Genomic DNA, 13824 nt, shown 5'->3' with positions numbered 1-13824 from the left:
CGTTCATCTGTGTTTGCCCTGTGGTCTTTCTTGTCTTGTCCAGGAAGAGAAAGTGGCAGTGGCTAAAGCCAAGGACTTTCTGGAAGGGAACACATACACTGCTGATGATCCTTACACTACCGCTCTGTCTGCATATGCCTTGGCGCTGCTACGCAGTCCTTATGCCCCGCTGGCCTTGCGCCGCCTCAACCACATGGCTATCACCCAAGGTACCACTATGAGCAATACTGTTAGTAGTAGTAGTATTTTAAATCAGAACTTAACCAGGAAAATTGAATCAAGTATTTTTTGTAACCACGACAATATTGCACGTTAAAATGTAGAGATTTAGATCTTCTTTGGTCAAATCTTTGTAGCAAAACAAAAGTATTACTGGTTTATATTTACAGCTTCCTGCTCACAATTTGAACAAGCAGTCAGGCCCAAACTATAGGAGAGCAGCTACTTTAAAACCAGCTGCTGCAGTATTCAGCAGCAGTTCGCTCCACCCCTCCCTTTCCCCTTGTCTTTCTTATCTTATTGTTGATTTCCTTTGGCCATTTCCTTGTCTTCCTCTTGCCTGAAACGTTCTGCAAGTTTGGCAGATTTAACAACGTTGCAGGCGTCAGGGGGAGTGGGGCTCTTCCTTGATAGCAATAATTTTATTCCCCAGGTACAGTAAAGGCATAGGGTGGGGTAGCAAAAGGATAATCAGGATAACGATCCATGAAATATCTAGCATAGTTAGTGAGCCCACAGTGAGCTAATGTGTTGAACTTTGCTTGTTTCACTTTGTCTTTGGGCTGGCACCGTCCCCATTCTGGTGTGGATGTTTTCTTTTAGTTTTTATCAAAGGAGATTGATGGAAGGAGCGGTGAGTCGTTACCCCTGCCTGTCTGTTTCACCTGGTTTGTCTTTATAGATGGACTAACCCACTGGAGTTTAACTGGGAGCACAATGACAGATGAAGACACTTTCATGGGCTTCAGTGATGGCCTCGCTCAGTCAGGTATATTGTACATCTGCAGAATAGCTCCTGCCTGTGTAATATAATGCAAAGGAGGTGACAGCACAGTACTATACACTAGCTTTGAATTAGCCTCTGTCAATAAAAACACACTGAGAAAATATACTGCCCTTCAAAATCAGTTTTTATTTGTAGTGGTATCAGCAGAAGTGGAGATGACCGCGTACGGTCTTTTGACCTACACGCTGCTGGGGGATGTGGCATCTGCCCTACCCGTCGTCAAATGGCTCTCCCAGCAAAGGAATGCCTTGGGTGGCTTCTCCTCCACACAGGTACCTCTGTTTTTCTTTTCTATATTTTGTTGTAGATTAAATTAACTATAAGTAATAAATGACAGCAAACTGTCTTTCAGTGTTATGGACAGTTACTACTAAAGTATAAATTGTTAACTTGATGCTTCTTGAAAACCCCTTGTGCCAGGACACATGTGTGGCTCTGCATGCTTTGTCGGAGTATGCCATCCTGTCTTATGTCGGAGGGGTAAACCTCACTATCTCACTGGCCTCCACCAACCTTGACTTCCAGGAGACCTTTGAACTCAATAGGGACAACAAGAAGCTCCTCCAGAGTGCCAAGGTAACCTGAATACATGGTCTAGTTTAATGTCAAGGCTGTTCAGCGTTTTTGCACACAGGTCATGAAGGAAAAGGAAGAAGTTGTCCTTACGCACATGTACCACACAGCAGGATATACACACATCTAGTTTAGGCTAGCGTGGTCACACACACAACACCCACTCGGTCGCTGTGAATCCTTCTGACAATAAACAAGCTATCCTCATGTGGGAGCAACAAAGGACGAACTCTGCAATATCTAATGTCTTGAAAAGTCTGGAACTGCAGTGCGGTGTGTGAAGATGACCTAATTTGACAGCGCTTTATCAAAAATGAAATCCCTTAATCATTACCAGTACTTGAGTTGGTAAATCCTCCTTAAGAGAACCCAGTGCACTTTAATGCAGTTTAGGAGCTGTGATTGATGAGCAGTTATGTACCAGAGCCACACACCGGTATTAAACATTAATCCCCGTTTCCGTGTTCAACTGTGCAGTAGCCAGGACCTTTTGATACTGCCAAACCATACCAGGCTTAACTGGGCCGGATTTCCCAAAAGCACCTTGTTGGTCTGTTGATTTAATAACTGGATTTATACAAACCTGACAGCTTGGGCATGAACTACCTTGGCCAGAGCACTGTGGTGTCAGGTCAGCACTACTCTGTGTGTGTGTGTGTGTGTGTGTGTGTGTGTGTGTGTGTGTGTGTGTGTGTGTGTGTGTGTGTGTGTGTGTGCGCGCGTGCGTGCGTGTGTGTGCGTGTGCGTGCGTGTGTGTGTGCGTGTGTGTGCACGTGCGTGTGTGTGTGTGTGTGAGAGAGAGAGAGAGAGAGAGAGAGAGAGAGAGAGAAAGCGCTCCATCAGCCAGCTGGAGTGGTTCAGGTGAGAGTTCAGTAGGTTCTCTCTGCCAGGCATATTCCTCCACTGTGATTAGTAGTGTCATCTTAATTGGGGCAATTAAGGCCTGCTGGTTAGTAGCCAGGGAACCACAAGTGGCAGTGTAGCAGCCTACAGCATTCATTCACTTGATAAATGACTCATTCACCTCTCTCTGCCCCCCTGACTCTCTTTGTTTCTCCTCTCTCTCCCATTTTTTCAGATCCCCAGTATCCCCACAGGCCTTTTCGTCAGCGCTAAAGGAGAAGGCTGCTGTCTCATGCAGGTACTGTGCTACTACAGACACAGGCTCACACAAACACACATTTGCATTCTTGAAAATTGCCCAAAATTGAACTTTAATGCAATGCTTATTTCAGTGACTCACAGCAACACTCTGCCAGTAGGGGAGAGGCTCCATAACGCCTCAAATTCCAACATGAAATTTGAAATGATCTGGCATAATTTGGCCAGTTGTTTTGGGGTGTGTTGATCCCTGTTGTCTCTCCCTGTCTTGTCACAGACAAACAAAAGCCCCTTTTATAAACAGAAAGAGTTATTTTTCTTTGTAGACGATGACCGTGCCTCTCTTCTTATCACTCATACTCAAACATGTGTCTGCTTTAAAACTAAACAAGTTGTAAATGAAAAAGCATGTGCGATCAAAGATGTTCACAGTCCCATTTTCCGAATCCTGTATTTGAAATCTGACTTGATTTGAACGAGGCACTAGAGGATGTGGTGGTCGGCTTCCAGCTCTCTCCCCTCTGCACGGTTCCCACACACAAACATGTTTTTTTTCTTCACACCTCTCTCCCTCTCTGCTTTCCCCATATCCACACCTCTCCGTGAGTCAACACACCTCTCTGTCAGCCCCTGGGGCCAGCAGCACCTGGGCTCTAATGAAATACTTGAGCGGTCCTGCCTGTGTATGTGTTTGTAGGCATGCAATGAGTATATGCAGTTGCCTCAGGAATATCATTTAGCAGCTCTGCTAGGGTCTCGGGTAACACTGAATGATTTATCAGAAATGTGGACAGTTCTGTTGAGAATAATCTTCTGTGAAATGAAAACGAGCATCAAAGCAGTGAATTGTCCCCAGGCTAAAACACAGGCTGCTGAATGCATTTCTGTTGTCCACAGAATATGATTTGCAGTTTATACTTTAAAGACCTTTTCTGCTTTCACTTTTTGATGTTAGAGGTTATAAAAGAAGGCGTCAAATTTTTAAACATTTTGTTACTTTATTTTTATTTTACTGACCGTGTTGGTATTTTTTTTTTTTAAAGTAAAGCTTCCATCCAAAAAATGAAATAATTTGGTTGAAAACAAAAGGCTTCACCTCTGTAAGATCAAAGTTAATGAAGAGGAAATAATCAGATTTCACTTTTTTAGAATAAACTTGAAATACGACAAGGACTACTAATCAAGATTTAATATCCGGATCACAAAGGAGCATTTGAAGTCTACAAGACCAACAGGTCACAGTCATACTACTGGCTTTATGAGACAGAACTGTTCTTAGGCATCAATGTTTTTCAGTTAGCATAAGGCACCTCGAGGAATAATAATATTACTATTTGCATTTATCATTAAACCTGTGGTATGGAAAAAGTGGTTGTTAGATTCAACTTGAGGGGAGCATGAATGTCGATAACAGCTTTAATGGTTGTCCATTAAGCAACATAATGATACAGGGGAACGTTGGGGAAATACTAAAGTCAGCAGGCTTCATGAAATATGTGAGCTTTTACCATAATTTGGAAAATAGTTGCAAAATGATGGAAAAATGCAGTCATGGTAAAAATAAAGTACACTCACTTTCACTTCTAAGAGCTTACGCAACAGGACATAACGACATTCTGTTCCTTGGAAGGTCTTAAAATTGCGTAAACACAACCTCAGATGAACAATAAAACATGATGTATTACATCCGTCATTATTTAATCAAAAGCCAAAATGAAGAAGCAGTATGTGAAAAATGAAGTACACCTTTACTCCTTCCACGGGAATTAAGAAGGTGCTGCTAATCAGATGCAGTTGATTACTTGATCATCAGCAAGTGTGACCATGTTTGTAGAAGCAGAAGTTTTGGCAGTTTGGAGGTCTGGAGCATTCAGGTGTGTTCACACAATGCCAGGAAGAAAAGTCATCAACAGTGATCTTGGAGAAGTAATTGTAGCTCCCCATCAATCTGGAAAGGGTTAGAAAACCATTTCCAAACAATCTTAAGTCCATCATTCTCCAGTGAGACATATAATTCACAAGTAGAAAAAAATTTAAACAATCTTCCCAGGAGTGAACATCCCAGCAAATTTGCTCCAAGATCTGACTATTCATTTCTCAGGGAAACAGTCCAAAAGTTGAGAGGTACATCTCAGACTCAATAGACCTCTGCTAGCATGTAAATGTTAAAGTTCGTGGCAGTACAGTTAGAAAAGGACTACCGTATTTTTCGGACCATAAGGCACACTGGATTATAAGGCGCATTAAGCGAAACAAAACAGTCAGATAAGTCAAACTTTACTCAACTCATTCTTCTTGCTTCCTCCACTTCTGTACCATTGATTCATTAATGTTGAATTCTTTGCCAGCTGCTCTATTCTCATGTTACTGCAGTATATTAATGACTAACCTCGTACTGTTGATGGATTATCTCAGTTGTTTTCCTGACTGAAGTTTGGTCTGTTTACAGCATCCTGCCATGCGATTGCATTTGTCCCTAACCATCGGGAACCCTCACGTTAACTTTTATCGAGTGGTAAAAAGTTAGCGTTCATCCTCCAGCTTCACTGTGTTTGTGTTATGCTAACATAGCTGTGTCGCTAGCGATCACGTAGCACATCATTATATACCAGCTGGTCCAACTTCAGTAACCCTACAAAAGTGCTGTTTAGTTTTCTGTCTTGATTTATGTTGGAAGTGATAGCAGAGCTGTACCTTTTAATTTTTTCGGAAATCTCTCAGTCAGAACATGCTATATCGTGTTTAGGTGGAAACTAGCGAGCTAACTTATGCTAACTCTAACTCCATTAAATTGAATAAATTCTGTTTTCATGGATGCCTGGATGTTAAACTTAATTGTTACACCTGGTAAAGCAGCAACGCTGATCATTTTATTAAAGATGAAAGAATTTAGACAGTTTTTAACTCTCAGTGATGCCGCAGTGTTCGTGCGACTTTGGGACCTGAACCCAGATTACTCCGCGAGGCTCCTGACTACGGTAGCCCTAATGCTCCGACAATCCATCAACCGGTGCAGCTTCGTAGCTTACCAAAGTCGTGCTAAAACATTTTTGACAGGTTTTTTTGAGCACCATGTACAACATAAAGTTGGTTCGAGGTCAGTAAGCAGAACCAGAAGTCATACATAAGGGGCACTGGATTATAAGGCACACTGTCGATTTTTTGAAAAATTAAAGGATTTTAAGTGCACCTTATAGTCCAAAAAATACGATAAACAAGTGTGGCCTATTTGGAAGGGTTGCCAGGAGAAAGTCTTTTCTCTCTAAAAAAGCATGGCAGTACAGCTTACATGTATGTTTGCAAAATTCACCCAACGTCTGGAACAATGTCCTTCGGATGAAATGATACCAAAATGGAGATGTTTGACCCTCATGTACAGCACCATGTGTGAAGAAACCCACGTACAGGATAAACTCATACTGTAGATCATTGGTTAAATGATCGCCAAACAATATTTGTTTATGCAGACCTGCCTGACTGTGGGGGGCTAGTCCAACCGGAATAGTATGGTGGGGGGAGTTTTGTTCTTCCGGTACTACCATTGTGTTTTGTCGTGTGCTGGAGTACGCATTAAAGTTTTACAGCGGACCAACATCCAGAGTGATCATTGGCTCGTCACAGCACACGAGAGTGCTACACATACCAAGTGTTACGCACGGTGGTGGCGAGGTGATGACTTTGGCTTGTTTTGCAATCACTGAATCAACCATGAACTTTTTTGTATACTAAAGTATTCTAGCGTCACATGTGAGGAAGGGGTGTTCACACTCGACTTCTTGGTCTTGGCTTTGCTTTTATTAAAAAAAAAAGAATCACCTGTGTTGTTGGTCATCTGAGTTTGTATGTGCTTTTATTATGTCCTGATAAGTAAAACCTTAGGATTGACAGAGGTTGTGCTTTCTTTCTACTATAACTGTAGCTCAGTGGTACAGACCCTGAAGCCACATTGCTAGCGTGCCTGATTTTCACAAGTATCTCCTTCTCTCTGTGTGTCTGTAGATCGACGTGTCTTATAATGTACCTGACCCAGTTTCCAAGCCAGCCTTTCATCTCAAGGTGGATCTGAAAGAGCCTTTTCAGGAACGAAACCTACAGCCCCTCTCCTCCTCCTCCTCCTCTGCCCGTCATTCTACTTCACGATCCCGGAGCCGCGCTGACAACCGCTCTGAGCTTAACTGGAAGCGACGGGCACCCATTGACGATGATGACCCAGCAGCCCACCAGGACAAATTGGATTATCACATCTCATTAGAAGTTTGTGCAAGGTAAATGATTACCACACACTTACACACAGAGCTGGGGAAAAACATGTATTCATCGCCAATCCTTTGTCTAGGTGGCTTCATTCAGGCTCGTCTAACATGGCTGTCATAGAAGTACCTATGATTTCTGGTTTCCGAGCAGATGTCGAAAGTCTAGAGCGGGTATGTAATCGCACATGACCACACTTTAAAAGAGGCATTTAGCATTTAGCCATAGTGACTGACATATTGCTGGACAGGCAGGTAATCAGGTAGTTGACTAAACTGAAAAGAAGGTAGAAAGAGACAGATTCATCTTGAGGCCATTTAACAATAATGAGTATGTCATGGAATTGATCAAACCCCTTTGCAAACACCACGCTCACACGCTTCACAACCTTCACAACCAAACAGGATGCAACATTTAATTCACTCACATAAACAAACACACACATTTGAGATATTGTTGGGTTTTAGCGTAAATAGCACAGTGAAGCATTCTGTCCCGTGTTGTTTGACAGCACAGCTCCGGAAAACATCCTTCAGATAGAGGCAGGTCATTTAACTACTGCATGTTATGCAATATGTGCTGCTGAAATGTTATATTCATGTGTCTGCATGTGTGTGTATGTGTCTTGCTGATGGGGATCATTTTTAACTTGGAGGTTAAAAGTCGTCAGGCCTCTCTGGGCTTACGAGACCGTAGACATACACTTCACTAGGCCATGTGGGGTACATAGAAAACTTGTAAAGTGTAGAGTTGACAGACAGCATTATGCTGGATGGATGAAATGAGTAATGGAGAGTAAGGTAAATTTAAGGGCTGTATCAAGGTCAGCCCTCCAGCCACCAATCTGAAACTTGTCCCTCATTACTAGACAGTTATAGGGCTAAAGTCTGCAGGCTTCCACCTCCAAAAGAGCCACCTCTCTGGCTACCTGGAGAGATGTAAAACACGCATACTCATACACACATAGTACTGTGAGTATATCAGTCATGACTGACCCGAGTTGTAGTGGCTAACAAGCTCAGTTTACACCCCTGGAGTTTTACTGCTGCCTGCCCGACTGCCACTTGCATTCCTCAGTTTATGGTGGCAAGCTTGGCTTCTGCAGTGATGTCTAGTTGCATTCATTGATGCTGCAGTACTGAATGATTAGTCCAGTGACTGACTGGGAGCTGCCACAGCCATGGCCTCTTATCACCCAATATAATGAGCTTTCTTTAACAACCCAGGGCACTTTGGGGGTATAACATTTGAGCAATGGGAGTTCATGAGCAATTTTTGGTTATTATATAGACAAACAATGCTTTCGTAAACAGTGTGTAAGTGCGTGTGTCGTGGTGGCGCCAGCTCAGGCTGAGCACCTCATAAACCCCTGCTGTCCAAAGGCTGCCACCTCTGACGGAATGAAAATCCCCTGGTGGGGGGAATTAACTGCTGGCTCTCTATGCACACACTCTGATTCTTAGTAAACAGCATCCTCGTCGGTCATTCATACCGTCCTAATTATTAGACCGTAACAAAAGCCAGGCCTGCCTATTTCAAATTCTTCCTTCCATATTTAGTGGTGAGTCGAATACAATTCTATTGCAGAGACAAATTTTTGTGACTATTAAGTTACATACAGGCGAACGTGACACGTGGCAACAGTAACGTTGCATTCGCAAGGGGATGATGAATACAAAAATCCCAAGAATACTGATGTTAAATGTTTTTAAAAAACATATAGACATGAAAATTGCTCCTTGTGTGGTGATGTTAATGCAAAGTTTCATTCATATTGCCCCAGGGTACATACAGGAATATATACATACAAACCCTATGATCATTATAGTAAGATGTTCATGTAAACATGATTATTTGTGCATAATTTAACTACTTAGAAAAAGCCTTTCTGAGTCTTTTTCATTTTCCACTGTGGACATGACTTCATGATAGAGTGGGTATGGTTTGCATTTCTGTTGTTGCTCACACATGCCACACAATAATAGAAATTCTTTATATTCACTACAGTCATAATCTGTACAAGCAGAAAAGGGAGCATTTTAGTTAAATAATAATATCCTAGATGCACTGTAGTGTAGTGGTCACGGGGTTAACATAAGAACTGTGGGTTTTCTTTCATGTTTGACATATTATATTTACTGGTCTGTGTACGGTAAACCTCGGTTGGCATGAGGTGGAGCTGTCCAGACTGCTGTGGTGCTGATTACTGCTAATGTCCATTGTTAATGACTTCTCTGCATGTTCATATATAAATACTGGAGCCGTACATGTAGCTGACTTAGCTGGATGCCATGCATTATGCGTTTTTAAATTGACATTTTATAATCTTACTCGACTGCAATTTTAGAAAATCTAAACACGTTTTTATCAGGATCTGATAAAAAGGACCTTTAATTCTTCTCAATAGGTACAAAGGCAAGAGATATTCACAAACCCCTTCCAGCATTATAAAATCAACGTTATTAAACTTTTACTATTTTAAATGAGAATGTCAAGAGATCGAGGTTAATATTTGCGTATGAAGCTTGATTTCTTTATGTACTGTGCTGGTCAACAGCTGCTTATGGACAAGAGAGTCGGTCTGAAGAGATATGAGCTGAATGGGAGAAAAGTGTTGTTCTACTTTGATGAGGTGAGTGCAATCAAAATTCTTGATTGCTGCGTCTGATTTTGCACACCTGTTGCATCACTGTAAACACAAGATAAAAAGAACCTCTGATTTATTTATTTGGTTTTTTTAAGCAGGTTTAATAATACCCATGTTTGTGTCTGTATTCATGTGTATGTGGGCTAGGGTGCTTTCATAAGTCTTTCTCTGTTTCGACCTTTTGTAGATTCCCAGCCAGTGTATGACGTGCGTGGCCTTCCAAGCTGTCAGGGAGTACATTGTGGGCAAGACGGCGCCTGTTCCGGTCAAGATCTATGACTACTACGAACCAGGTGTGCCTCTGATGAATATTTTAACCCTTTAAAGCCTGAACTGTGAAATAATTGCCATAAAATTCATATTATTTGAAATTGGAGTGTTTATTGAACCTTTTGACAATAAATAAATACATATTAATATGCATGTATCATATTTGCTACATTCTGCATTTTGTTTTTGCAGTTTATTGCTTAAATATATTGTCTGATATATTACGACTTTTTTAATAGGGGAGAAAATCACACTGATGATGAAGAAGTCTTAAAAACTCTGGGCATTAAGAGCTTAAGTGCTCCTCTTTAAGGAGTTAAACAATTTTTTTTATGACCTACTAATGGTGAGCTTCATTGTTTCATGTGTGTGAATGTGTGAACATGCTCGTGTGGGTCTGTGCTTGTCGTGCAGCTTTCGAGGCTACCCGGTTCTACAATGTTAGTGAGAGCAGTCCACTTGCACGGGAGCTGTGTGATGGACCTACGTGCAATGAGGTGGAAAGTTCAACCAATCAGTGGATAGGTGAGAAACATGTGCAGCGCTCCTAAAAGTGTGGAAAGGCCTCACTTTCATGAATCTAATGAAAAATTCTGTTTCTGCAGGTTTTGTGCAGGCGAACCAGTGCAACAATGTGTTTGGCTGTCTGGAGGAGGAGCGGTTTGAGCGCTGCACGTGCTACAGGGATTGCGGTTACGATGGGGATCCTGTTTGTGGGTCAGATGGGCAGCTCTACCAGAACCAGTGTCAGATGGAGGTCTTTGCCTGCAGAAATGGCACAAGAATCAAGCAGGTTCCGTTGTCCCAGTGTCCAGACGGTAAGAGCTCTGTCATCACGCATCATCTCATCTGTTCACAGATTCTGGACCTCTTTGTTTAACCTTAGTTTTTTTTTTTTTGTTTTTTTTTTTAAATGCCTCTAATAGTGATGTTTGCACAATACCATAGCCAAGCTGCAGACCAAAGACTCTCCCAAATCCTGGATTTGTAGTGATTAAAATAGGTCTGGTTCCTGTTGACATTTGTTTCCACCCAATGGCTGAACAAACATTTGAGCAATCACAGTTTAGGCAGTGGTAAGAATAGATCCGTCATGTCTGTTCATCAAAAATGTATTTCAAGTTTTTGCAAGTCCACATGTTAAAAAGTTGTGAAAACATCCTCTGCCAAGTTCAGTATCAACAGAAAATGTCACAGACCAGATTTATACCTGACTCGCATCACAAAGGATGGCTGAATGAATGATCCAAAACTACTGTTAAATTATTGTGTACATGTCCACATTTCTCTCTGTTCTGGAAGAGAAATGTCACAGAAATAGACAAATTTCAGTTAATATAAAGCATGTGTCATTTCATTTCTCTATACAGTTAGTGGTCTGTGGCTCTCGGGCATTAACAGCGTGCCCCAGTGTATTTTTCCTTAACTGTATGTGTTTTTCCCAACTCTCATTGTAGGTTAATGGGCTCATATGAATGTGTAATCCTCATTTTTTCCTTTATTTTTATTTGCGTCTGTTCATGTACACATGCCTCTGTGTATGCAGTGATCTGAGTTTGGGAAACAGCTGTTCAGGTGTTGAGCTGATTACTGAATGAGTTTGGGTTTTTTTTTTTGGGGGGGGGGGGTGGGGGGGGGGGGGGGTACTACCCATCGCACCCCAACCCCCCACCCCCACCATCCTCTCTCACTCGCTGCTGTATTACAGGGCTCCCTCCAAATGACAGAGTGCTTTTGTCCAGCCTTTGAAATCCTTGTCACATTCCTTTCCGACGCACAGCCCAACAACAAAGGAGCCTTCATGTTGTGGAGCAGATTGGGAAAAGGCATAGACAAAACTGTGGTGGGAAAAGACCTCAGTTTGTGCCAAGTCGTTCATGCTAGAGATTATCAAAAGGATTGTATTTTTTTGTTTAGGGCCCTCTGACCTTGTTTGTTTGTGTACAGTTGTGCGAGGGAGATTCATGCCACCGTTTCCCAGTTTTGAAAAGGAAAAAGATATGATTTGCTTCCACACATGGCCTCCTGGCCATGCTTTGGCCCCTGCTATTTTTGGATAGATAGAATTTAGTGCGAGCCTCTGTTCAGACTGAGTGTGCATCATTGTCTTGCCAAGAAGTGTTGCTCAGTGGGGTGGATAATGCTTCTGGCCAGTATTTAGATTATGCAACAATGAAACTCTGTTGAATTCATTACTTGTTTTTTAGGTGCTGTGGCAGCCACATAAATGTGAATAATCTAACATGTGTCTGTTTATACTTCCAGTGAAGACCACGGAGGACAGGCAACCAATAGTGAGTCAGGAAACTGAGCAACCCTCAGTGCCTGTACACACAGGTAGCCTCCCATATCACACCTTTTCCCCACTTACACAGCTTTGCATTCTTTCATCTCCTCTCTGCACTTTCTATGCATTTTTTCTCAAACTCGTAGTTTGTCTTAGAGACAAAGCTTTGCTTTTTTTTTCTTGTTTTCCTTCATTATTTACATGTTTTAAAGAGCCGAAAGCAAATCTACTGACTAATCCACTTTTGCTGCCATTATAGGTGAAACTCTATTTCTATGTTAACTAAATGTAAATGCAGTGGGCAGTGAGCAACCCCGTGTTTGTGGCACATTGGAGTTTGCAAGGGCAGGGAAGAAGAAAGGATTTAAGACCAGGATGAAAAGGTTGAGACAGTGTGTAAGGGCAGTAAAGCTAAAAAGGAGAAAAAAGAGTGAAGGGGACGACCAGGAGATGGGATCAGAAAAGAGAAAAGGAACAGGGTCAGTGGGAGAGTATAGGAAAGTAGATATGCAGGTGGGGCGTACGGCAGCACATTCCCCTGCCACCACGTCATGTTTTTACAGTCTGTGTGATAAATAGGTGGATCGTTTTCAAACAGCCGGCTTGATTGTTGCTCTGTCATGAGCTTAGATCAGCTGCCATTTTCAGGGAGGCAGCCAGAAAATTCCTGATAGGATGTTTGGCTGTGCATGCAAGGAGGATGTAGCTGTGTTACATTTGGCAGTGCAAGCATAAAAAAAACCCAGTCATTCACAAGCTGCAGGAGCGTGTACTTGCATACTGTGTGCGCACACCGCATGCTGTTATATGTACATGATTTTAAACTCGGCCTGCATGAAAGTCTGAGTTGCCTACAGGTGCGTGTGTGTGTGTGTGTGTGTGCGTGCGTGTGCGCGCACCCCGTGTGGCACAGCCTGCACTGACTTGTTGCTGAGCCCGCTACCCTCGGTAGCTGCAGTTCACTAAGCTTCTCTCACTCAAAGGTCTCCTTAGTACAAAAGCCAATGCTTCACACTCACCACTGGAATGTTGTTTCGCACTTACACAAACACACACACATATCTATACGTGCACACATAACGCATACACTTCCTGCATGTCCATACAGGCAGATATTTGCCCACACACAGAGACACACGTGCACACTCATCTAGAATAAGATAACCCTGGGGTGATTAGATTGAATAAGTACTGTAAAAACACTGTCATTGTAAACCATTAGAATGTTCACTACATGCCAGATAAGTGCACCGAGAGTGTAATGGGTGAATGTGAGTCTTGCCATGAACCTGACAGTTTCCAGTGTAACAGCGGAGGACGCTGGAGCTCTGGAATTAGCTTCCTTGTGCAGACTTGTCATGTCGGTGACCTTCTGCCAGAGGACAACATACAGTAGAATACCTATACAGGCATTCCTTCAGCTGATTTTTGGTCATCACACATACATTTTTTTTTGGTTACAGACTTTACAAAATTCCCACATCATATTTGTCTTAAATTTGTTTAACTCTCACCATATGTGCTGCAGGCCTCAAAGAAGGAAACTCTGATTGCAGGCTACTCAGAATAAAGCGAACTTTCATAAAGCTATACCTTGAAAAGACCGATTCAAGCCTAGCACGCTTATACGAGGAGACAACATTTTAAGCAAGGTGCGACCCCTGCTGTGTGTGATGTGGTATTGCTCCT

At 42.3% G+C, this 13824-nt stretch overlaps 1 protein-coding gene across 1 annotated transcript in view; it reads left to right on the top strand.

The window, feature by feature from the left end:
- Positions 1–13824, top strand: part of cpamd8 (C3 and PZP like alpha-2-macroglobulin domain containing 8) — a 45083-nt gene that overhangs the window by 29223 nt on the left and 2036 nt on the right. The window contains exons 31-42 of the mRNA XM_080876751.1: positions 44–209; positions 902–988; positions 1142–1278; positions 1427–1582; positions 2658–2720; positions 6680–6945; positions 7017–7104; positions 9489–9563; positions 9766–9871; positions 10263–10373; positions 10454–10666; positions 12114–12185. Coding sequence (XP_080732877.1) covers positions 44–209; positions 902–988; positions 1142–1278; positions 1427–1582; positions 2658–2720; positions 6680–6945; positions 7017–7104; positions 9489–9563; positions 9766–9871; positions 10263–10373; positions 10454–10666; positions 12114–12185 — 1540 coding nt within the window. The remainder of the gene's footprint in view (positions 1–43; positions 210–901; positions 989–1141; positions 1279–1426; positions 1583–2657; positions 2721–6679; positions 6946–7016; positions 7105–9488; positions 9564–9765; positions 9872–10262; positions 10374–10453; positions 10667–12113; positions 12186–13824) is intronic.

The sequence above is a fragment of the Rhamphochromis sp. 'chilingali' genome (assembly GCF_963969265.1).
Source record: "Rhamphochromis sp. 'chilingali' genome assembly, chromosome: 3".
In the NCBI taxonomy this organism is placed as follows: domain Eukaryota; kingdom Metazoa; phylum Chordata; class Actinopteri; order Cichliformes; family Cichlidae; genus Rhamphochromis; species Rhamphochromis sp. 'chilingali'.
Note: the sequence above shows the minus strand (reverse complement) of the source record. Positions and strands in the feature narration are given on the sequence as shown.